Source organism: Polypterus senegalus, chromosome 5, assembly GCF_016835505.1.
Source record: "Polypterus senegalus isolate Bchr_013 chromosome 5, ASM1683550v1, whole genome shotgun sequence".
Lineage (NCBI taxonomy): Eukaryota > Metazoa > Chordata > Cladistia > Polypteriformes > Polypteridae > Polypterus > Polypterus senegalus.
The window spans coordinates 113113811-113140910 of record NC_053158.1 but is presented as its reverse complement, the minus strand read 5'-3'; the positions used below and the strand labels follow the sequence as shown (position 1 = coordinate 113140910).

The window sequence follows — 27100 nt, the reverse complement described above, 5'->3', positions numbered from 1 at the left end:
TTTTGCTACTACACTGAGAAATCTCTCTTTATGATCACACACCATTTGTTATATATGGTGGCACAGTGGTAGCACTGCTGCTTTGTAGTAAGAAGACTGAGGATTCTCGTTCTGGGTCCTCCCTGCGAGGAGTCTGCATGTATACCAGCAAACTTATATGCAGTGTGGGATTGGAAAAACCCAGTTAAATACTGCACTGGCCCAATGCTGGTGCTATTACAAGGTGTTCTTTAGTAAAGTTCCCCTAGTGCCCAAAAATGTTCATTCCTGGAAGTACAAGTTCACGAAGTCCTTCATTAGCCCAATGGTGGTTTGGTAATGCTGGCCTACGTAATCACTACCACATAGTTTTCCGCTTTTTAATGTTGTTGCAGAGTAAGCAATGCAGTGAAATAGTATTTTCTGTGGGTTTTAGATTTTGATTGTAGAAGTGTAAATAACAATTTGAACGACTTTACAAAGTATCTCTTTTATATTGGCTAAAATTGCACAATTTGTTTAATATATTATTGATAATATTTCATGTTCCGGGTTGTAACACATCAAAAAAAACATGGACTAGTACCAATAAGTGTAGTCATTTTGTATTTTCTAAGAATAACTAGTTTGAACCCATATTAATAATGTGTTATTCCTTTCCTTATAAATAGAAAATCTTAATAATTAGACATAATTTAATTGATAAAAAACAAACACTAAAAACAGTTTTTTTTAGGAATGGTCCAGTAAGGAGGCATAGAAAATGAATAGACAGATTTGTAACGGGTGGACTTTTTTTTTCCTGTCTGTTTGCCCATACGAGGCCAGCGTTTTGGGACCAATGTTGCCCTAATGTGCAAATCCCAATTAAGTTATTGTTGACTACCCACATTGGGTTATGTTTGACCACACTGGGTCTACATTGGCCCAATATCAGTTTTTGATTTTTGCCGATTTTAAATCAATCAATCAATAAACTAAACTAACTAACATTGGGCCAGTGTGTGAATGTGTTTATATAAGTCGTCCGTACGGGATATAACAGCTTTTTGGCTCTCTAAAACGATCAAATCTTGTAAAACATACAGAAACCCGTTCCTCCGCATTTTTAACTTAAATACTGTGTTGATTCCCACTATCGCCCTCTGAGCGGTACAGGAGTTTTTTTTTTTTTTTTGCTCCCCCCGCCCTTTCTCTCACTCACACCCACACAATTTCCATAATCACCACAAGCTGGCGCTAAGCATTATTTAATTGTTTGCAATTTACTGGATTAGCTACAGTCCTCTATTTGCTGACGGTCAATTTAAAATACTTAATAAAGCACACTTGGCAAATGATTTGATCTAATCAGCGCCACTTACACTTGATATAAAAGATAAGCAAAAGCATGTGTACAGTGTGTCACACGTCTTATCTTTTGGATGGGCGTTGTTTCGCGAAGCTGTGCTAGCAAATAAATAAATAAATAATTAATAATAAAAAAATTAAAATAATGAGTAACGAGGTAGCAAAAAAGAAAGCCAAGCCTCAATCTGACAAGAAAACATCGAAAAGGAAGGCGAAACGAAGGGAGACATATGCTGTATACATATATAAAGTTCTCAAACAGGTATTTTTGAGCGATACTATAATTTTAATTACGTTTTTGAGTTCCAATTTGGGCTAGTGTATGAACAATAACTTACCCACGCTCATGTTTCATTACCACTGCCTGCAAGCGAGGGGCAATTTGGAATGTCAAAAAATCGCAAACATTTGAAACCTGCACGTGGCTTGTCCTTTTACATCTGCAAAATGAAAATTGATTATCTGTTTATTCTTGCACTCCTAGGTACATCCGGACACTGGAATCTCCAGCAAAGCAATGAGCATCATGAATTCGTTCGTTAACGATGTCTTTGAACGAATTGCTACAGAGGCTTCTCGGTTGGCACAGTACAATAAGCGCTCCACGATTACCAGCCGTGAAGTGCAAACGGCCGTCCGCCTACTCCTTCCTGGGGAGCTTGCTAAGCACGCAGTGTCCGAGGGAACCAAAGCCGTTACAAAGTACACCAGCTCCAAATAAACCGTGACATAATGAAATTTTACATTATGAAAATGTAAACTTTCAACTCTTATGAAAAGGGACTTTTATTACACTGTTTTCTGGAGTAATTTGCAATGTTTAAATAAAATTTACACTGCATCGCCTCCCGCTGTATTATTTTTTTTAATGCTCGCATAGAAGTTACGGTGTTTTACTAACTCGTTGAAACTTAACCCCCTAATTTAAAACCTTTCCGCTAATCAGCCCTTTCCGTTGGGGGCGGTTTTAAGGACGGTCGCACCGTTCAAATATTAGTGTTGTCTGTAAGAGCTTGATTCCTCTTGGAGAGCGGAAAGTGGAACGACACTAACGTCTCCGCCCCCCACCAGACTGGAAAGAAGTGTGCGATCGGTTGTTATGGAGATAGTAAACAAAGACACCAGCGTGCATCTCCTGCAGCTTGTTTTTTTTTCCCCTCCTGAAGTGATTCAACGTGCTTCGTGAAAAGATTTTTTTTTCATCTCTCGGCTTTAATCGGTCAACAGTAAGGATGGCTCGGAGGTTCGTAATATGATCAAAGTTGTTTTAATAATCGTTTACTTTTTATGTAGACGTGACTTCTCCCGATTTGGTATACGGTTTAACTGGGTAGTGGGTATGACCAGCTAACGATAATTTGAGAACAGCCAAAGGTATTGCAATCTAGTGTTGCCTGTAATTTGTTATGAGTTTAAATTAACATTTAACTACATGGGTGGAGCAGAGGTTAGCGCTGCTGCCTCACAGTTCAGAAACCTGGGTTCGCTTCCCGGGTCCTCCCTGCGTGGAGTCTGCATGTTCTACCCATGTTTGCGTGGGTTTCCTCCGGGTACTCTGGTTACATCCCACAGACCAAAGACCTGCAGGTTAGATGCATTGGCGATCCTATGTTGTCCCGTGTGGCGCCATACCCGGGGTTTGTTTCCTGCCTTGCACCTTGTGTTGGCTAGGATTGGCTCCAGCACACCCCCGTGACCCTGCACTTCGGATATAGCGGGTTGGATGATGGATGGACTTAATTACATTAGCAGGTAAATTTGCAGATGTTGCCGGTCAAGGTTTAGATTAGATTGTCCATGTGACTAATGTGACATGTTTGTAGAAAATCTCCCTTTTAGAATGTAAATGTTTAGAATGTCTACCTTCACAAACTACAATGATGAAATTTATGTGTACATATTTTAAGCGAATTTTCAAATCTTGGCCCCTTTAACTTTTTTTAAAGGCACCTTAAATATGCAGAGTGGAGTGAAATAGTGCAGGTTTTAGGAGAAATTGTTAGTACTATGCACTACAATTTAGGTATTGTAATACCTAAATGGAATGGGAATTGGAAATTGTTGCCGTTTTGGACTCTGAGATGTCAAAGGTGGAAGGAAATAGGTAAGTGTGCAAAGTAATGGAATTTTTTTTTTTTTTTTTTTGGGAATTACTTTGTAATCCAGGTTCAGTTAGAGAAGCATTGAGACGTGTTGGATAATTTTAACAAAACCTTAGAAGATGCTTTAGTAGTTTAAACTAAGAGTGCATGATGGCCATTATAACTTATTCCTCTTTTATACTTTTAAGACTTTTTCAAAGTTTTAAAATTCAGTAGAAGGCTGTTAAATACTGCTGGATATTCGTGAACTGACAATGTGAGGAATATTTAACAAGACAAATGTGCAGTTATTGAATTCTGAAGAAAGTCTTTAAACTGACCAGCGCTAAGAATAACTGGTCTTGATGTTCTGGAACTAAATATTTCATGATACATTAAAGTAACTTGGAAGAGTCTTCTGAAATTGCATTGTATTTGTAATGACACTATAATGTTTACAATTTTTCATCCTGTAAATTGGAATTATGAACACTTTTTAATCTGTACACAGTAAAATGCATAAATCTTTTGGAATTCAAATTTCTTTAAGTAGAGTTTTTTTAATTTAAAAAATCAACATTTTCTACATCAATTGGCAATGGTAGTAGTGGGAACAAGCTGAACATCACCTTTCCTAAATAACATTGTAAGTTTTCCCTGATATTCATAATCCAGCAATGCAGTGTGTAATTCTTACTATGTGTTCTGGTTCTCTACTCCATGAACTACACCTGATGCACCTTCTGCAGAAGCTACTTAGCTGACATCTTCATGAGATATGGCAACCTCCGCTGGTGTGTTTAGAGATTTCTGGAGTGATTAGCTCCTTTATTTGTCTTGTGGAATAAACTATTTAAGTAATGAATGAGATTGTCCATTTTGGTCATGGGAGACTCCTATTATGGCCAGTTTTAACAATCTGTAAATCCAATGAAAATTCATGTATTTAATCAAGGTGGTGTTGTGAGGTGTTCTATTTTTTGAGAGGTTGCTATAGTTTATAAACTTTGGAATAAAATGTCAACTTGTTCCTACTTTTTAATGATTTGCATGTAGAAAAACTGGTACTGAATGATCTGCTATCCAACAATTTGTACCAGTTGTTAGCAGAAAAATTCTCCATAGTTAAGAAGAGGGGATACTGACACATTGAATTTTAAATAAGAGAATTAATAGGCTTTTTTCTCTTAGCTGTGAATTTTTTTTTTTTTTTTAGCAAAGAAGTTTGTGGACTTTAGAATTTTTATTCTAACTTCCTAAAACTTAAAGCAGAAAGTAATGTAAGGAGCTCTGTTAGAAGCAAGATATTACAGATGAGTTTAGAATTTAAGTAAAACCAGAAAACACTGCTTTTTTAAATTTACTCAAATATCTAAAAATGTATAAGGTATAGTATTCAATTAAAATTTATAGTTGTCAAATTGTGCAACTCTTCACTGAATACAGGCGTGTAGTGCTTGCACGTTTCCAGCTCCAACGCTTTAAAAACTAAACTGCTACATTCATGAATACAGAGTAGGTTAAACACATAGTAGAACAGAGCAGTTCTTAACATAAGTCCATTAAAGAATATAACCTGAGTCTTTAACTAAGTACATTAAAATAATTTAGATATGCCCAGACTAGACTAGAGGAAAGAAGAACAAACTCCAGTCAACTGCATTTCTGTAGAATCTGCTTGTGATTTACTTTACTTTACACTTTGTTTTAAAAGAAGGTGATAAGTTACCTATTTTAGGAATAACCTTCAAACATGAATGAAACTACCTGCCATCAACATAACAAATGTAATATTAGAATGATAAACAACCAGCAAGCTAGTTTGCATTTAATACAACATTTCAGTCTAATTCAGGGTAACTGGTGGCAGAGGCCATTCTGACAACAAAGCGAGCATGTCAGGAACCAGCCCTGCGCAGGATGGCTAACTCGTGCAAAAAACTATGGGCCAGTGTAGAACTGACAATTACCATAATTATGCTTTTCTTTAGTGATGATGGAGGAAACCGAATTGAACATTGTTAGAATGTGCAAAGTCTACACATGCAATGGCCATGCATGAAATTCAAACTCTGGACACTGGATCTGTTTTTCATGAGAAGTAAAACTTGTATTTTTTTCTCCCTTGAAACCATCTTAAGTTTAGAATGCTTCCTAGGCAAACTGATGTTAGTAGATTTTTTTACATTGGTAGAGCTCTAACGACATAGGCCACACGCTTCAAACGGCCTGTCTGAAAGTTTTTTGTCGAGTCAAATTTAGCAACTAGAAGCAAAATGTACTAACAATGTAATGTTTTTTTTGTTGTTGTTTTGCTCAAAGGTGTCTTTGTTTTTTGCCTGGATATGTTAAATATGTTTTCTAGCCTACAGTATTTAGTTGAATCATGTAGAAATGAGTCCTTTACTGACTACTTTATGTAGACCAAAGCCTGATTGGCAGGGAGATGTTTAATCTGCTCACTTTTGTTTTCATTAGTTTTGGTGAAGTTAGTAATTGAATTCAAGTCTTTAGAAGTATTATATCCAACTTGACTGTTAAGAAATTGTTTTATTCTTGATTCTGAGCTCAGATTTAAGGTTTAGGTGCATGCATTTGACTTGAAATGAAACAAACAGCTTCTGACATCTCCAGACTTGAGTCTTTTCTCACTTTGAGGAACATAAAGGTAGTTATTCATATAAACTCAAAAAATAAAGGAACACTTTTTGAAAACGCATCAAATCTCAATGGGGGGAAAAAAAATCATCCTGGATATTTATACTGAATGGACTGGGTAATGTGTTAGGAATGAAAGTATGCCACATTGTTTGATGGAAATAAAAATGATAAACCTACAGCGGGCTGAATTCAAAGACACCCCAAAAATCAAAGTGAAAAAATGTTGCAGTAGGCTAGTCCATTTTGCCGAAGTTGCATTGCAGCAGCTCAAAATCGTGCTTGGTAGTTTGTATGGCCCCCACGTGCTTGTATGCCTGCCTTGGCAGGGCATGCTTCTAATGAGATGACGGATGGGAACCTGGGGGATCTCCTCCCAGATCTGGACCAGGGGATCACTGAGCTCCTGGACAGTTGTGGTGCAACTTCGTGCTGTCAGATGGACTGAAACATAATGTCCCAGAAGTGTTCTATTGGATTTAGGACATGCAAGTGTTGGGGCCAGTCAATGGGATCAATTCCTTCATCCTCCAGGAACTGCCTGCATACTCTTACCACATGAGGTCGGGCATTGTCCTGCACCAGGAGGAACGCAGCACCCACTTCACTGGCATAGAATCTGACCATGGGTCCAAGGACTTCATCCTGATACCTAATGGCAGTCAAGGTGCCATTTTCTAACCTGTGTGTGTCTCCATGGATATGCCTCCTCAGACCATCACTGACTCGCCACCAAACCAGTCGTGCTGAATGATGTTACAGGCACAATAATGTTCTCCACTGCTTCTCTAGACCGTTTCATGTCTGTCGCGTGCTCAGGGTGAACCTGCTCCCATCTGTGAAAAGCACAGGGCACCATTGGTGGACCTGCCAATTCTGGTATTCTATGCCAAATGCCATACAAGCTCCACAGTGCTGGGCAGTGAGCACAGGGCACACTAGAGGACGTCTGGTCGCAGATCAGTACTAGAAGATCTAAGGTTATGGCTTGGAATGTAGGGAGACGGGCACTCCAAAATATAGTAGGAGCAATATTTTTTGAAAGTTTTCTTTACCATTAGTAGTATTTAAAGACCATTCTACAGGGTACAGGTACCCAGTATTTTGATACTAAAACTGGTGAGATGTGCTTAAATTTTCCCTTTCTGGTTAAGACTCTTGTTGCTGCATTTTTTGAACTAACTGAAACTAATGTATTTCTAGAGTCGTACAGTTAGGATGCATTACAGTAAAAGTGTGAATTAATGTCCCAACTTATTCTTTCTAATGTTAACTATTTATTCTAAATTTTAGAAACATTTGTAATCAGCCAGTCTTTCAAATATTTATTTATACTATTTTAACTTTAAACAACTATTTAATTTTACATGCAGTGTTTCTACTCAAAGTAGCTAAAAACATATTTTTTGTTCATCCTTTTTCTGTTTTCCTTGTGAGAGTATAATTTTTGTAGCTTTAAGGCAGGTGCCCAGTCAACATTAGGCTAAAAGTGTGAATAAGAAATTTGTGATAGTTAATTAAAATATAGTTAATATATTCTTAATTAGCACAGTAGTGTAGTCTGATTAGCACTGACACTTTCCATATCCAATGGACTAGGTTCAAATCCAGCATATATTTGTCTCTGTGGAATTTGCATGACTTCCCAATATTATTTTGGGGTAATCCAGTTTTCCTTTCATATTCTCGACGCCTTTATAGGTTTGTTTAATTGGTCCCAATCTGAGTGTTTACATGAGTAGACCTTGCAATGGAATGGTATTTTCTTCAGGCCTTTTTCCTACATTGTGCCCAGTGGTACTGCGATGCCTTCTTGATTTGTCCCTCTGAATTGGAGTAAGTGGGTTTGAGAATGACTATAACTATTGCTAGTTTTTCAGTGAACATATTTTCTTTTGGATTACCATAAACCACTGCCATAGAACGTTTTTAAAAGACCATGTTAGAATGTAATGGGTAATTTGTGGTGTCACAGAGAAAGTGATACCACAAAGTTTTTTGTTTTTTTTTTCTTCTTAAATGTCTAGGCTTAGCTATGCTACAGATGATTTTTATGAAAGTGGTCATTAAGCATTATTTATCTTTGTGTGTGTCAGCTATTCTACTTTTCACACTTGGTTTTAAAGACTACCAATCCACCATGGACATTTTAAAGAAATTGTGATTTTTCAGTTTAGTCACTATGCACCCATGAATTGGCAACGGTCAGTTTGTCATATAAAAAGCAGGGAAACTAAATATGAATTTACAAAACAGCACACAAGTTTCATTGTGTATTAAAAACGGTCTTTAAAAATAAGGACCTTTTATTACAGGTATTATTTCACAATAAAATTGACATTTTATTAATACTTTTTGTTATACATTTTCACAATTTATTGACTCATTTATATTTTTATATATATTTATATATACACAAGTACTTTAGCATGTGATTATTTCATAATTGCCATTTTATTTCATTTTTGCACAAATGATGCTCCGTAGTAAAGTAATTTTAAAAATGCAATCAGTAAATTGAAAATAATTTCTACTTTTAATTTTAAATATCTTGCTAAAAAAAAAAGTTTCAGTTTTCTTGCAGTGACTTGGTGAAGCCCCCAAGGTCCTGTTTTGGTATGTCCCTTGGTGTAACTTGTTAACAAGGGGCTTCCAAGCTTTATATAACTTAGAGCACCAGTGGGCAGATTCAGTCTTGCAGGTTTTTGTTCAAACCCAGTTGCTTAATTAGAAAGCAATTCTTGCAAATAATTTAATTTCATGGCTTGTTAGTGCTTTAACTCTGCAATGTCAGGTAATTCTCATATCCTAGATTTCCTTCCCCTTTCTAAGGATCTCATCCAAATGATTTGAAGTCTAAAACAGACGAGCAATTCTCAGTGCTTCAATTTTTTTTCTCTTCACTTTCCTTCCAAGTATTTATTTAAACCCAAAAGTGCCTGATAAATACACACAGGTGTAAATGGAAACAAGCTAAATGGAGAAATGCTGGTTTCTTTTGTCATTTGCATCTTATTGCTAATAAGGAGCCATTAAAAACCAAGAATATAGCTGTTTAAGACTAAAATAAGCAATAAGGGTTCAAAATCTTAATGAACAAGACAACTAAAGTGAAGCAGAATTGTTACTTGAGCAATAAGTGCTTCTTATTAAGCAATTGGGTTGGAGCAAAATCCTGCAGCCACGATGGCCCTCCAGGACTGAATCTGCCCACCCCTGATTAGGGCCTCATCAAGTCTAAATCCGACACTGCTCACGGGACAATGTCACAAATACCGTGAATTGCATTCTATTATGGTTTCTTGTCGATCAAATTTGATTGATGACCTTAAGCCCCACCCCTTCTCTCTGATTGGTGGATTTGAGTGATACGCTCCACCCTTCCACCTGATTGGTGGATTTGAATGATGCGCTCCACCTGATTGGTTAAGCAAACTGTCAAGGGCATTTTGATGGATGTCTGCCCCCCTCCTTACCCCACCCACCTGTTTGCCCCTCCTTTCTGTCAAGGGCATTTTGATGGATGTCAGTCCCACCCCCCAACCACCTGCTTGGCCACCTGTCTGTCAACACCTGTTTTGTGGGGGTGGCCCCCCACTTCCTGGCCCCATTTCCTGAGGGCAAGTCCAGTCATGTTGCTGCCGGACCCTCCATAAGTCCAAGCATGTTCCTATCCATGCCCTGCCAGCCACACCTGTTGGTGGCGCTCCAACACCCCCCTCTGCCCCATTTCACGAAGACAAATCCAGGCATGTTGCAGCTGGACCAAGCGATGTGGCATGAAAGCCTCTGCCTCGGCCCCCCGGTCAGGCAGCACATGTTGGTTGGCCCCTCCACTTCCTGGCTCACTTCTCCCGAAGACAAGTCCAGAACATGTTCCATCCGGGCTGAGCTACCTTATAGCCGCTCCTGCCTATACTGCTTTGGGTAAGACCTGTGCATCTATGTAACTATTATTTTTAAAATATCTATCTAACCTTTCCTTTATCACTTGTAAACCGCTTTTATTTTATCTAAGTCAAGCCGCCTTCCCCATCTCCCTGAAAATCCTTTCACAGAAAGGTCTAAGCATTCAACAGCTGAATCTTCCATCTCACAGACAGATTCTGCAGTAAAAGCAGCAGCAGCGGTGAATCAAGCTTCCCATCTCACAGAAAGACAAGAAGCCCCGGTTTTAGCATCCCCTGTGAGCATGTCTCAGTATGCCTGCTCTCTTTCTCTCTCAGAGTGCAGATACAGGCTGAGCCAGCCCCTGCTGACTTCGTGAAGCGCGATCGCCTTCACGCAGTTGTGTGCATCGAGCACCCATCCCCCGCTGGGGGAGTCCCTACACGTGCATTATTGTCAACAGCTGTGTGTAAGTTGCGCCCCAGAATGGGAGCGCGCAGCTAGCTCAATCGCTCGCTCGCTCACGCGCAGATCCTCGGTCTATGGATTGTACTTCACCTTTCAAGTTAAGGGATTTTAAAAATCACAGACAGTTAAATAATATGCAGCAGTTCCCTTTTAAATCACGTTTGAGGCGTCTAAAAAAATATCTATCTTATGCTGTATAATTTGTATGTATAATTTATAATTTGTATAAAAAGTTTATCTAAAACAATCCCTGTTCTGTCCAAGAACTCCCATTTTAAATAATCAAATATATGTATTTTCAGCTGGCCTAAGGAGTCTTTCAGGACTCGCTCACCGCGAGCGTGGTGATCATTTATTTAAATGGCCTTTACTAAGCTGTGGACCCATAACACCACACCACCTTGGAATCTTTTGGGTTCGAGGGACTGGGGATATCTTGTGTGTGTATTCATATTTGTACTCTCGAACCTATTAAACTAGTAATAAAAAGGAATGGCTGAGCTTAATAGGACTCCGAGAAACCCTCCTTTCTGATTTAAAAGGGTTTTTTAGCGGTAATTTTTTAATGGTGCAATGAGGCTTCTTCAGCAGAAGGTTGAGTGCGTGTTACTGGGGTGTGTTTTAAGCTACTGGACCAGGCACAGAGTATCCAATATATTAACATTGTACTAGTCAGGGTCTATTGAGGATCAGGAATTCACTTTCTCTTTTTTTTTTCCGTCTTGTGCATTGTTCAGTAAACCTTATTTTTTTGGTGGATCAGAACATTTTGCGTACACTCCACTCATTATTCTCTTTAGGTTTTTAACTGTTATACCTACGTTTTGAATGTTTCTGTGACCGTAGTAAGTAGTAACTTAATCATATGGTGCAAAAATCCAGACTACTCACTTTTAAAAGCTCTGCTCTGAATTCAACCAATATGTCAGCTTTGGATCCATCTCACCACCGGGACTGGCCCTTTCTCTTTGTAGATTTAGGCTGTAGGGTAGCGTTTCTCAACCTTTACGTATTTGCAAACCGCGTTTTCATAACAGTTGTAATCGCGCCCCCTAATGTTTTTTTTGAAAGTAGCCCACTAAAACCAATATATCTTTTTTTTTTAATTAATGATATACCATAGATGCATATTTTATTATAACTACTTAATTTTTTATCGACATTTATCTAACACTATATTTATTTTTCTAGTATCAGAGTGTAGTTTAAGTTATTTTGTTTTGGGTTCAATAGATATATTTTTCGTATTTTCGATTCTTGTTTTCTTTTTTTCACATCTTCGCAGAAAATCTAATTTAGCTTGAAGTGCCACAGAGTGTTTTACAAATAATCCCCTACAAAAGTGGTTCTCAAACTGTGGGGATGGCCCCTTGGGGGCACGAAGTAACAAAAAGGGGGCATGAAGATGTGAAAAAAAGAAAACAAGAATCGAAAATATGAAAAATACATCTATTGAACCCAAAACAAAATAACTTAAACTACATTCTGATACTAGAAAAATAAATATAGAGTTAGATAAATGTCGATAAAAGTTAAGTAGTTAAAATATGCATCTATGGTATACAGTGATCCCTCTCTATATCGTGCTTCGACTTTCACGGCTTCACTCCATCGCGGATTTTAAATGTAAGCATATCTAAGTATATATCACGGATTTTTCGCTGGTTTGCGGATTTCTGTGGACAATGGGTCTTTTAATTTATGGTACATGCTTCCTCAGTTTGTTTGCACAGTTGATTTCATACAAGGGACGCTATTGGCGGATGGCTTAGAAGCTACCCAACCGGAGCATGTATTACGTATTAACTAAAACTCCTCAATGATATACGATATGCTTCCCGTGCGGTGCTTGATTGTTTGCTTTTCTATGTCTCTCTCACTCTCTCTGCCTGACGGAGGGGGTGTGAGCAGAGGGGCTGTTTGCACAGAGGCTGTTTGCTTAGAGGATACAGACGCTCCTCTAAAAAATGCCGCTTTATCGCGGTGCTTCGGCATACTTAAAAGCACAAAAGCACGTATTGATTTTTTTGATTGTTTGCTTTTCTTAGCGAGCGCTCTCTCTCTCTCTCTCTCTCTCTCTCTCTCTCTCTCTCTGTGTTCCTGACGGGCACACTCCTTTGAAGAGACGATATATTTGCATTCTTTTAATTGTGAGAAAGAACTGTCATCTCTGTCTTGTCATGGAGCACAGTTTAAACTTTTGATTAAAGGGTGTTATTTCATGTCTAGAGGGCTCTAATAATGTTAACAGTGTGGGAGAGTTTATAAGGGCTTAAAATATATAAAAATAACCATACAAACATATGGTTTCTACTTCATTGATTTTAATCTATCACGGGGGGGTTCTGGAACGCAACCCCCGCGATCGAGGAGGGATTACTGTATCATTAATTAAAAAAGAACATATTGGTTTTAGTGGGCTACTTTAAAAAAAGACGTTAGGGGGTGCGATTTAAAACTGTTATGAAAACTCGGTTCGCAAATATGTAAAAGCTGAGAAACGCTACCCTACAGCCCTAAGATGGGGTCTGTCATCTAAGTGAAGATGAGATGCATTTAAATTCTGTTTGACATAAATGGCAACCCCTTCTCCTTTTCTGTTCTGCCTTGTGACCATGACCCACCTATTTTTACCGGTCAGTCTCCTCCCGTGCCACCTTAGAGGTCCACACTGCCTCTCTAAAGGCCATCTCGGCAAGGTTTTCCTATTGTCTACTACAACGCAGTCCCACCAACTGCTCCTTCCATTCAGTGATCCTGAGTTTGAGGTACTGCATCAGTTGGCACCTCCTGCAGATGTAGCCTTCAAGGAAGACTGGCCTTTCCAAGTCATCCTCCAAAAAGTTCAACAAACAACAGGACTTGCATTGCACTGGTTTTATCAAAATTAGAATTTTTTGATCATTAAAACTGTTCAGTCCGTTTTAATTTAAATGATTTAAATTATAAAAGTAAAAAAAATGACGGATTAAAGAACTTAATTATTTTACTCATTCTGGCACCTTATGTAATACTTTCCCCTCGACTGCCTGTTGCTATTTTTTTGAAGTTACCTTTAATTTTCCTGGTCTGTTTTAGTACTTTGGGCTTCTCTTATTACTTACTTACTTAATTACCTTTGGAGCTCTCTGCTTAGACTGTTTGAACTCTTCTTTATTAATGAATCCTTATACTGTCAACCTCTTATTTGCTCTACACTACTCCTTCTTACTAAGAAGGTTTTTTGTATATTGGCTGTTATACTTATTCTGTTTCTACAGATGCTTTAACCTGATCAGTGTTTCACAGCTAGACACGTATCTATGTACTGAGGTGTCCCCTTCTTACTATTTATAAGTCAGCTGTCTACCTGTACTTAAATACTTTTTTACTTCTGGACACATATGCCCTCATTTTCTACTAACATTAACACTTGACCATACAAGTGGAATATGGTGCTTTACCCAATTATTGTTTATATTTCTCAACTTCTCCCCAATACGGAATCACTGTTACCTTTTAACAATTTGTCACTATGATACTAGTAACTTATTTGCCAGTTTCAGCTATTGCTTCTGTTCATTTTGCCTCTCCTTGCCTCCTGTTTTTTGAAAACCGGTAACAGAGCAAGTACAAGTAAATGTACAAACACTTGCCTAATTTTGCTCCTGTGGGGGCAAAAAAAAGCAAAAAAAAAACCTTCTTAAAGGAAAAAATGCTTTAAAATTCCAGCACGGTTCCTTGACATCAACCAAAATGTTTTCAGGAGCAAAATGTGCATTTTAACTCTTGATGGTCGTATGGGTAGGCTCCACACTCAATGTTGCTTTGGAGCCTATTGAAGCCACCACCATTGATAATGTAACCAAGGATGAGCATGGCAAATGAGGACTCTCACATAGCTAAGGGTAGGTATAACAGTGCTTTTATTAAAAGCCATTCATAAACAAAGTGTAAATCGTGCAGTGCAAAATATTAACTAAATAATTCATTAAAACTGTGAAGATTAAAAACAGGCAAATTAAATAATTCAATTAAAGAAATAAGGTTAAAATCTATCTCTGTCTTTTTTTTTTCTCTGTCTCTCTCTCTCTCTCTCTTGCTGGACAGTCTATTTTCTTCTCTCCACTTTTTTAGTGCAGGCTCCTTTTAAATTCTCCTATGTAAATGGGTGCAGGCACAACAAACCACTACCACTCAGGCACATTTGAGGCACCCTACCTCTGCATGTGTATGCCCACACCCAATTTATTTAAAACTCTCCCAGTGCCATAGACCACCTATGACACTCTGCCACCACAGTAATACAAACACTCCTCTTCCTCTTTATAAGAATGACAGCAGCATGCCACTTATGTCTCCAGTTGGTGTCTGTCTCCAGTACGAACCTTGTGATGCTCCAGTGTTGCTCACATCTGTAACAGAAACACAGTTCTTGAGTCTCAAATGGCAGTCTGACTGATAATTAGTCCATTATCCAGGACACCATAGATTTATCCTCCTGCATATCTCTGATGTTACCCCTTAACAGGGATGGCTTAAATTAAATGTAATGTCACTTCTCAAACAGAAACAAGAGATTATATTTCAAAATAACCTTATTCGTATTTTCCCTGATTTCTCACCATCAACAGCTGCTAAGCGTGCCTCTTTTTATAATATTAAACAGCGCTTACGAAAAGCCGATATCAGATACAGCCTCTTGTATCCTGCCAAACTGAAAGTGGAGATTCAAGGCAAACATTACATATATATCAAAACAGGGAGGAAACAGATAAAGAGTTAAGAAAGCTGATCCCAACAATTTCCTGAAATGCGACCGTGAGTCGCACCCTGTCATGGCATCTTAAAGAAGATATCACAGGCTGTCTGATCCGCTTGCAATGACAGCTGGTACCGTAATTATATATCCTTTTCCCTTCTCGGTCACTATCTGTTTTTGTTTTAATTACAGTTTTACATGTTTATGTATGTATGTGTGAAAGAAATTAAATTAGTAACCCTTTTTTTATTATTCTAAATGAGACTGTTAAACATCATATCCTTGGTTTATTGTTGTTGTTATTATTGCACTAGGGTTTACTATGCTTATCCAGGACCATTATTTAACACCATTCCCTGGGTTTACTATCTTAAAATTTCAAGAATGTTGAAGATTTTCTTTTCTTTTTTCTTTTTTTTTTTTTGTTATGCTTATAGTATTTAGACTGTATTGGCAATAGATATTTCAATTTTAATTCACATACACCGCTGCTGGGGGTTTGTTTTGTTTTAGATGTGCTCTATCTCTACATATGTCAGAGGACTGGGACTTTGTGAAGTGGGGTTCAGCCTCATGTGGGGAGACAAAGTGGGGGACTGGGGGGAGAAAGAGAGCAAGCTATCTCTAATCTATCCTTTTAATCCTTAGAATTATAATTACCAACATAACAATGGACTGCATGGCAATAACCCCTGGCAAAGTTGGAAACTAAGGTCAAAGCTGTCTCACGTTTGGTTAAGACTACAAAATGACATCAAAAATTCAGAATCAATGTCTCCAAGATGGGACAGTTAATTTTGTGAGCTGGAATGTTAAAGGCCTGAATCACAAATTAAAAAGAAAAAGCCCTCTCTCACCTAACAAGTCTAAATGTTAAATTAGTATTTTTACATGAAACCCACTTATTAAGCAAAGATCAGTTCCGGCTGCAAAAAGACTGGACTGGCCAAATGTTCCATTCCATCTTTACAAAAAAAAAAAAAAATAGAGCTATGGGAATTCGTATATATAGAACAGTCTCATTTGTAGTATCAGATGTTGTATCTGATCCTGAAGGGAAATACATGATTGTTATGAGTAATTTATTTAATTGTAAAGTGATTTTGATAAATGTTTATGCACCCAATGTGGATGGTAGGGAATTCATCCAAAATGTATTTGCATCCATTCCCAATATGAACACTCATAAAATTATAATGGCTGGGGATTTTAATTGTGTTTTAAATCCAGACCTAGATAGGTCTCCTGTCACAGGGGCAATGACATCTAACACTGCGAAGACAATTACACAATTTGTAACTGACCTCAACCTATTGGACCCCTGGAGATTTCTAAACCCAAATTCAAGAACATATTCCTTCTACTCACCAGTGCATCATTGCTACTCAAGAATTGATTATTTTTTTGTAGATAACCATTTCTTGCCTACGATTAAATCCTGCAAGTACGACGCTATTGTTTAAAGAATAGTTTAAAGAAGACAAAACACAATCTAATGCATTTCTGGATGCATTAGAGATAACACAAATAGATACTCTTAGTGCAGAGGAATTGGATAAACCGTTGACACAGAATTATTAGATGCTATAAAGTTACTTCAGAGTGGGAAAGCAGCAGGCCCCGATGGCTACTCTGCCGAATGTTATAAGAAATTCTCCGCTCAGCTAGCTCCCCTCCTATTAGCAACATTCACAGAAGCTAGAGACAATAAAATTCTACCTCAAACTTTTCGTCAAGCATTAATCACCGTCTTTCCGAAACAAAATAAGGACATATTACAATGTGCATCTTACAGACCAATTTCACTTCTGTATAATGATGTTAAGATACTCTCAAGTCCTAGCTAGAAGGATGGAGAAAGTACTGCCTTCAGTAATATCACAAGATCAACCTGGATTTATTAAAGGCCGACATTTAGCGTCCAATCTTCAACGCCTGTTTAATGTAATATACTCGCCCGCAAAGTCAAATATCCCAGAGATTTTATTATCCTTGGATGCAGAAAAAGCATTTGATATGATTGAATAGAACTACCTTTTCACCACATTGGAGAAATCTGGGTTTGGCCCGAACATTTGGGTATTGATCAAACTACTGTATACCAATCCAGAAGCTTCAGTTTACAGTATATTAACAACATTAATTCAGACTACTTTAAACTAGAACGTGGTACCAGACAAGGATGCCCCTTGTCACCATTACTTTTTGCAATCACCATTGAGCCACTGACTGTTCATTGTCGAAACGCTTATGAGATAAAGGGGATTATCAGAGAACAACTAGAACAAAAAATTTCTCTATATGCAGATGATATGGTATTGTATATATCAGACCCACAAAATATCCTAAAAACACTAACAGAATTTCAAAAGATTTCTGGCCTCAGAATTAATTTGACTAAAAGTGTGCTCTTTCCAGTGAATTCTCAAGCACACAATATTAGATAGGACACCTTCCCTTTTATCATTGCAGATCAGTTTAAATATCTAGGGGTAAACATCACAAGTAAACATAAAGCTCTTTATCAACAAAATTTCACTGTCTGTATGGAAAAAATCAAGCAAACCTCGCATATATGGTCAACCCTTCATCTCACTTTGGCTGGAAGAATTAACATTTTTAAGATGAATATCCTCCCTAAGCTTCTTTTTTCATTTCAAAATATTCCGATGTACATCAATAAATCATTCTTTAAGAATTTAGATTCAACCATAACCACATTTATTTGGAACTCAAAGCATCCACGTATCCAAAGAGCGACACTACAAAGGCAAAAGGCAGAAGGTGGCATGGCCCTACATACAACATATAAAAACCTGGACATTGACGCAAATAGATGAACATATACAGGCTTGGTCTGCAATAGAAATAAAATCCTGCAGTTCCTCTTTATATTCCTTGCTTTGCGCCCCAATAAATGCAAATTATCGCCAACATACTAATAACCCAGTTGTGCTTCACTCACTCAGAATATGGAACCAGTGTAGGAAGCATTTTAAGATAGAGAATCTTTTATTGGTGGCACCTCTGCACGAGATCCACCTTTTTCAACCCTCGCAAACGTATGCCGTTTTTAATGTCTGGAAAACATTTGGGATTAAATCACTTAGAGATCTGTACATAGACAACATCTTTGCATCCTACGAACAATTATATTCTAAATGTAACTTTCCAGCAACACTTTTCTTTCACTATCTTCAAATTAGAAACTTTGTTAAACAGAACCTGCCCAATTTTCCTCACTTCCCACCTCCCTCTATGCTGGAAAAAATATTGATCAGTTTCAAGGACTTAGACAGCATCTCTGCAATATATAAAACCATTTTACAGTCCCTTCCTTTCAAAGATCCAAGAGGACAATGGGAAAAGAATCTCTCACTCAACATATCCGAAAAGGAGTGGAAGGTAGCAATGCAGAGAATTCACTTGAGCTCCATATGTGTAAAACATACAATTATTCAACTCAACATTATATATCAAGCACATCCGTCTCGCTTAAAATTGTCCAAAATGTTTCCAGGGCAAGATCCAACCTGCGGGTGGGGGTTGATTTGCTTTCAATCTTATTCTTGTAAAGTTGATCTGTTTGTATGGAATGTTATGTGATTTCAAGAAAATCAATAAAATTTAATTAAAAAAACTTATTTATTCATAAACATGATATACTGTATATGCAATTATTATGCAAAATAGTTTTATAAAGTTAAGCGTTTTCTATAAATTAAAAAAAGTATTTTGCCTTTATAACGGAGGCAATGGGGTAGAAGGCACCACTGGAAAATCAAAGCCTAAAAACTTACCAAATATGTCAGTTTTTCAAGCCAAGAAAATTGAGAATTTATCTGCTCCTTATAAGTCTTATAACTGTACTCCACCAGACAATTTTATAGAAGTCATAATAAAAGTTAACAACATATTAGTTTTCAAAGGCCATTTTAAGTCAGAAGGAGTTGTGTTTCACATATAATGCAATAATTAAGTAACATATTTTTATCTTTTGAACAATAAACATTTTTATTTTGTTATTCATTTTTTTTTGTTTTCAAGTGCTTTTTTTTACTTTGGTAAAATAGAAAATATAAATTCACTATAAGTGACTAATTTTAGATTCCAATGTTATCATTTTATTTCTTTTTCTTTTCTAGCACTTACAATATGATGTGGAATGATGCCCATTTGGAGTTGGAAAACATCCTTATTCAAGAGACTTCTGAAAAACCACATTCTCCAGAAAAAGACAGAATGGTTTTCTTCCAACAACTGGCTACGCTTTATGTGCGTTACATACAGATCTTTCGGAGACTTGAAACCGCATATGATCAGATGGTGCATCCACAGAAGAGACGTGTGTTGCAACTGATACTGGATGGTGTAATGGGGCGCTTGGTTGAATTAAAAAACGATATGGTTGAAAAGGAGTTTTCTGAGTACCATTACATGGATGATATTATCCAGGACCTTAAACTGACACCGGTAAGTTAAACATCTGCATGTATTAAATATTATAAGTCAATTGTAACACTAAACAAGCTCTTTTGCTCATGTATATTATAGTGAAGGTTTACAAATAAAGTGCATACTACACTTTTAAGACTGCCATCATCATTTGGTAAGACCTTGATGACCCATTCGACAGGCTATTGAGCTCTGGTCAGTTGTGGATCTACTATTGGGACTACTTGTCCAACCTTAAGATCCTGGAATTGGCCAATAAGAATGAAGGAATGGACTACAAAGTGATTTAAAATTTGTTGTCCCTATCTATAATGTTGACGTATCAGAATTTCACTGGATTTATACACAGCTTGAGGGAGAGAGGTATCCCACTACCCCGTTAGCAGTAAGTTAGGTGTGATAGAGTCCAAGTCTGCTATGTCTGAAAACGCATACCTCGGCGACTTTGAGTTGAGAATACCCTCAGCTTCAATCAGCATAGTCATCAGAACCTTCTCTGATATGACATGGTCCTTGAACAACTTGTAGGGCATGTAAGAGACAACCGGCAGCTCAACCCGGCCGGGACACCCCTGCTATGTAAGGATGGGGGAAGGCAGCTTTTTTAGATCACTGACTCCCCCAAGACGCTAGATGGCAGCTTCCCTGGAGGGTAGCAGTGCCCTGCATTCTCACAGGGCATCCTGGGACTTGGAGTTTGACATCTTAGCCCTGTTGGGTGCCGTGGGTGCTGCCAGGGTGTGCTGTGGAAGGACATGGGGAGTCATACTGCCCTCATACCCTGGAAGTACTAGTGAGTCACGTGAACGGAAGAGCAGAAGAACTTCCTGGTTGGACACTATAAAAAGGACTGTTGTGAATCCAGCAGGCGAGCCAGAGTCGGGTGGAGGTGGATGAAGCTTGCTGGGAGGTGCAGAGGAGAAATAGAACAAAGAATATTGTGTTGGTAGTGTATTAGTTGCCTGTTTATTGTGGCTGTAGTGCTTGGTGGGAACAGTACAAGAATTAAAAGAAATAAAAATACTTCTCGGTGCTCTTACCCTGTGTCCTGCGTGTCTGTCTGTTGGGTTTAAGGGGCAACAGTGAACCTTAACATCTACAGGTGGATGTGACAGATTTAATTTCCCTTTCCAACACTCTGCCAAAGTGTAAAGCATGAGGTGGATTGAACTTGAAAGAAAATTCTTGGGTAATTTGTATTGAAGTTGTGGTGTATAGTGATCATCTGGCAATGCATTTGTAAGTGGTTCCTGCCCTGTGTTTGCTATTGTCAGGATTGTTCTTTGGAGTTCAGTAAAAGGAAAATTTAAATTTACATTGAATTTGATTAACATGTTTTTAATTTGTGATCTATATAAATGTAGCACATTCCAATAGCCATTATTAAAAGTATTCATTGTTTCTGAAATACATAGATGCTTCATTTTTGAGTTTACTGAGTAGATTGTTTACTGGAATTCTACAGGGTGACCTTGAGATCCCAACTCCAAGGTACTTTATTAGAGAGAGAGCCAAGGTTTTGCAGGAGCGAGCGAAGATGCTGTCTAGAATTCTTGAGAAAATTGAAAAAAAGGAAACAATAACTGTAAGTCTTGCATACTTCATTAATTTGTTAATTAGTATCTCACAAAACTTAATTTTAACTTCAACTTGGAGTTCTGCATGTTCTAAGTGTGGAGCTACATTTTGGTGCAGCGGTTAGTTTCTGTTCAATAGCATTTGGGCATTAGTTCAGTAATAATTATGGTAATTTTATTTATCTAGTACATTCTAAACATTGAATGCATCTCAGTGTGCTTTGCAAAAATGATTTGCACCTTTTATGTGCTCTATGAGGAGTTTTGAAGTTCTCTCTGTGTTGGATTTGGTATTCCATTTAGTGTTTTCTGTTTCCCACATCCCTATCACAAACAAATGTGATATTTAATAGTTTGGATGTGTTCACAAATATTTCTTGCAGTGGATTTGGTGTCCTGTGAGCTTGTACTGGGTAAATTGATTTTTGTTTTCTTTTTAACCTTTGTTTTTGCATTAGAAATAAATTCTAGAAATTTGTTTATATTCTATAATGAAATTGTCATGCTTGATCACACATCTACTAAAATTTCTTGATTATAAAGCATAATATTTTGAATTCAATATTCCGAGTTTATTAGAATTGATTTAAAATTATTTGTGATGAGGCTTTAGTGAAAATAACTGATTTAGATGATGAGACAACAGTTATATACAAAGTTAAACTTTCTCATGATGAAAAGTCATCCCCAGGTGAAACTAATTCATGTAAAGTCATTTAGAACATAAACATATGCTCAAATGACTAAAATTGTTTTAATTAAAAACTGCTAAAAATGTTTGTTAACCCAAATTACTAATTGTTAACTATACAAAAAATTCAAATATTTTGGTTGCATATTCTAACAGTTCATGATAACTTCCTATTCATTTAGTAAACTCAGAAATGTATTTCCACATATTAATTAAGTTAGTGAATCATCTGATTGACAACTAACTGCTCAGTTACATCATTACTCAATATACTGCCAAACCAGTTATGTACACGTATGGTACAATTTCATGTATTCCAAAGCCTCCCATCATCACATGGAGAAGAAAAGCATGGCCTTGGAGTGCCAGGTGTGCAGTAGATTTATCAGACTACTGAAGACAAGCCATCCCAAAATCACTTTCAGAAGCGTACAAATCAGAAAAAGAATTTAGACAAAAATTCCATCACGTATAGTCTTAAACTCTAGTTGACACTATATAAATTGATCAAGATCTTCAAAATGCTTTGAGTTATCTTTACAAAAAGGGTCATCACATAATAGAAATGAACAATTTTCTTTTTTGTTTTAAATTTTATTTGTATTATTTGAAGAAAACAACATTCCATATAATCATGTCAAACTTAACAAATCATAATCATTTCCCGCCCCAGAGAGAGAGAGAGAGAGAGAGAGAGAGAGGGAGAGCCAACAACAAGAGGAAATCTGCAAAAAAAAAAGAGAGAATATCCTTTCCCCCCGATATAAATGCCTACTCTAAATTTGATTTATTAGGTTTTTCCATATTAAAAAAAAAAGTTTTCAACAAATCCTCTAAGTAAGAATTAAATTTTTTCCAAGTTCAAATAGAACAGAACATCAGTTACCTGCCATCTTATAAAAGGTAGGTTGGGATTCTTCCAGGTAGAGCAAGATACTGTAAGTCTATGTGTAAGTAGTGCAATAGCCAATTACTATCAATGCATCCTTCTCCAATTTAAGCCCATCTGGAAGTACACCAAACACGGCTGTTAATGGGTTAGGAGTGATTGTGACAGCAGGGCTGTCTGATAGGCATTCAAAGGTTTTTGTCCAGAATGATGTTAATTTGATGCATGCCCAAAACATGTGGCCCTGTGAGGCTGGAGATAAATTACAACTTTCAAATGCTGAAGCTTGCTCTGAATACATTTTGGACAATTTTAGACGAGATTAATGTGCTTGATCAAAGATTTCAAAATGGATGATTGAATGCTTTGCACATATGGAGCTGGGATGTATTCTGTGCATGGCTGCTTTTCATTCCTTTTCAGAGATTTTAATTGAAAGATCCTTTCCCCGTCATACCCTGGGATCTTTGATAGGAACAGACCTGAAGATGTTTTTATATATTGTTGAAATGCTGAGTTTTCAAAACTGATCAGTATCTCAATAGAAATGGAAGGGAGGTGAGCAAAGTTTTATTGGTTTCTTTTAGCAAAGTTTCTGATTTGAAAGTAGTGGAAAAATTGTGTTGATAGGAAAGTTACATTTTTGTATTCTAATGGTTCATAAGATGCAAATACATTATCTATATTAAAAAACTCTTAAGTGTTTTAATCTCTGACATTTTTCAAACATTAAATACTTTTTAAGTTTGAGAGGGTAGAAAAAGGTGATTATCAAGTAGATAGATAGATAGATACTTTATTAATCCCAAGGGGAAATTCACATAATCCAGCAGCAGTATACTGATACAAGAAACAATATTAAATTAAATAGTAATAAAAATGAAAAAATGAAAAAAATAAAAATAAAATTAATGTTAGCATTTACTCCCCCGGGTGGAATTGAAGAGTCGCATAGTGTGGGGGAGGAACAATCTCCTCAGTCTGTCAGTGGAGCAGGACAGTGACAAAAGTCTGTCACTGAAGCTACTCCTCTGCCTGGAGATGACACTGTTCAGTGGTGCAACAGGTAAGAGCTTCTCTTTCTTAAAGTGCTTCCTGCATTGGTTCCATATCCTGAGTGAGTGATGGAAAATTAGATTATAAGTACAGTATATTGATGTTAATTTGTATTTACTTGGGCAAGAAGTGGTATATATAAAGAAGTACAAGATTTTATTTCTATTGCAGACCAGGCTTGTTTATGTTCATCAGTTGGTGTTGATTTCCAGGTCCTTATAGATGGTATATTAGCTGCCCAGTAATTAAACTGAAAGTTGGGTAGTACCATGTCCCCTTCTGCTTTAGGTCATTTTAGAGTTGCCCTGTGAATGGTGGATGTTTAGAATTCCAAATAAATGAGGTCATAATTGAGTCTAATTTCTTAAAGAACAATTTGTTAGTGTATATAGGGATATTCTGAAATAAAAAAGAAGCTTGGGAAGGATGTTCATTTTGACAGTATTGATTCTACCTGCTAATGTGAGACGGACAGTAGACCATCTGCTCACAGGTTGTTTAATTTCTTCTGTGCAGATAGCAAAATTTTGTTGAAAAGGTCTTTATATTTACTTGTGATTTTTACCCCTAGGTATTTAGTCTGATCTGTTAAAATCAATGAGAAGATGTCCTGTCTAATATTGTGTGCAAGAGATTTCACTGGAAAAAGTACACATTTATACAATTTAAATTTGAGTCAAGATGTTTGAATTTCTGCTAGTGCATTGAGGGCTGATGGTTTGGAGGTTTGTGGGTCTGATATATACAGTACCATATCATCTGCATAGAGTGACATTTTCTGCTCATGTCCTTCTATGATAATCTCTTTTAACTCTGATACATTTTGAAAGTGAATACCAATGGCTGGCTCAATGGTGATTGCAAAGAGCAATGGTGATAGGGGGCATCCTTGTCGAGTACCATGTTCGACTTTAAAGTAGTTTGAAATAATATTAATGCAACAAAAGGCTTCTGGACTAGTACAGAGTAGTTTGATCAATGCACAAATATTTAAGCCAATCCCAAATTTATGCAATGTGGTGAATAGGTAGTCGCATTCAACCATGTCAAATGCTTTTTCTTTGTCCAAAGATAATGGGATCTGTGGTGTGTTAGATTTTATGAGTGAATATATTAAAGAAACATTGAATATTAGAAGATAAGCATCAGCCTTTACCAAATCCAGTTTGGTCTCTTGATATTACAAAGGGAAGCACTTTCTCAGTCCTTCTAGCTACAACTTTGGAGAATGTCTTATCCTTTTTCAAAGTGAAATTGGTCTGTAGGGTGTACATTGTAATAAGTCCTTATTTTTCTTTGGAAACACAGTAATTAAAGCTTTGCAAAAAGTTTCAGGTACAATTTTGTTGTCTCTAGCTTCTATAAGCTCCACATTGCTAATAGTAGAGGAGCTACTTTTTATTTTTGTAGGAAAGATATGAAATAATGTGTTCTCTTAACTGGCAAGAAAAATAACTAAAAACTGCTTAAACATTCTGGAAAATACCCTAAACAATAACACTCTTTCAAAACCCTTATTTTCCTCACTGGAAATGAAAAGAAATGTGAAATTCTAATTAGATTGATAATTTCATGCCAATGAGGTTCATTTGCTGTGTTTAAACAGTTATTAAAACATTAATATTAATATTAATTTGTCACATGCAATTGTATTCTAAATTGAAGCACATTTTATAATAGTAAAAAATAACTAGTCCACTTTTTTAATAGAACTTATGGGTATCAGCATCCCGTTGTGGGGGAAAAAAGGTTTCAAAACCTACCAAATAGGTCTATTTTTCAAGCAAAAAATGTTAGAGTACTAATCCATGTCTTGATTGCAGACATGTTGAAATACAGAATATCCATGCCATTTTAAGAAGCAGAAAAAGCAGAAACCCAAACATTGTTGTGCTTTTCAGTCATTTTAGCAAAAGGGCAGTTGTGCACTTTATCACACATCATTCTCCATTTTTTTAATCATGATTTAGTTATTTTGCTATCACATTACTATAATGTGGTTAAATGAAGGGCGGCACGGTGGCGCAGTGGTAGCGCTGCTGCCTCGTAGTTAGGAGACCCAGGTTCACTTCCCGGGTCCTCCCTGCGTGGAGTTTGCATGTTCTCCCCATGTCTGCGTGGGTTTCCTCCGGGCACTCCGGTTTCCTCCCAAGGTCCAAAGAAATGCAGGGTAGGTGGATTGGCGATTTTAAATTGGTCCTAGTGTGTTCTTGGTGTGTGGGTGTGTTTGTGTGTGTCCTGCGGTGGGTTGGTTCCTGCCTTGTGCCCTGTGTTGGCTGGGATTGGCTACAGCAGACCCCCGTGACCCTGTGTTCGGATTCAGCGGGTTGGAAAATGGATGGATGGTTAAATGAAATAGAAAACTTCTTTAGTTCCATATTTAAATGAAAACTATACCCACAAAGGGTGCTATTAACAGATAAGTGAACAGAAAAAAATACCAAGATTCTATGATATAATATATTACTTACAATTTCCTTTTGATAATTTAAACATAACTACAGATACGCCTAAGCCATGTTTTCTGAAATTAAAACATTTGCCACTTCATAGTGGATGTAATTGGTAATTAAGACATTTTGTTTTCATTTTTGAATGGCTGCTGTCATTTTAAACTGCAACAACACATTTTAAATTTACACTGTATTTTTAAAAACTTACAAAAAATAAATTTAAAAACACTTTTTCCTGTAGATAATTAATTAATTGGAACATCAGAATAATTTAAATTGAGCCCAACAAGCTCACCAATCCTGTTCTTCAAATTTTAGTTGAGTTTTGGGAGGTCCATAAAGTACCAAGCTCTACCACACTACATGGTTATTGATTCCGGATGTCAATGGTTCTCTGTGTGAAGAACAACTCTCTATTTGTGTTAGATTTTCCCTTAAATAGCTTTCCATCTGTGTCTCCCTGTCTTGCTGGAAAGTTCATTTTATAGTAATAATGCACTTCATTAATTTATACCCTTCAATCATGTCACCTCTTAACTTCTGCTTAAGCTACAAAGGTTCAGCTACTTCAATCTTTCTACATAGTCTAGTCACACTTTGTAGACTTTTCCTAATGGTGCTATGTTTTTATATTTATTTTTTGTAATAATGAGACTATTACTGTACACAGTACTCCATGTTAGTTGTCACTAATGCCCTATATACAGTAGCCACAGTTTCACCTCTCTTCATTTGTACTCTGCATGTATTTCATGTTATATATTCTATTGTGGACGCGTGCCCGGACACAGACAGGCAGACACGTTAATGTCAC

The 27100-nt window shown here is 37.0% G+C and overlaps 1 protein-coding gene across 2 annotated transcripts in view; it reads left to right on the top strand.

Moving 5' to 3' along the window:
* The first annotated feature begins 1312 nt into the window (after window positions 1-1312).
* The window catches only part of zgc:153738 (uncharacterized protein LOC558115 homolog), a 282457-nt gene continuing 256669 nt past the window's right edge, over window positions 1313-27100 (top strand). The window contains exons 1-4 of one of the 2 annotated variants that reach the window (XM_039753239.1): window positions 1313-1591; window positions 1814-2572; window positions 19311-19638; window positions 21086-21205. In XM_039753239.1, the coding sequence (XP_039609173.1) occupies window positions 2562-2572; window positions 19311-19638; window positions 21086-21205 (459 nt within the window). In that variant the 5' untranslated portion in view covers window positions 1313-1591; window positions 1814-2561. Of the gene's footprint in view, window positions 1592-1813; window positions 2573-3326; window positions 3434-19310; window positions 19639-21085; window positions 21206-27100 lie in introns of those variants that run through there. The other variant, XM_039753238.1, reaches the window with a different exon arrangement.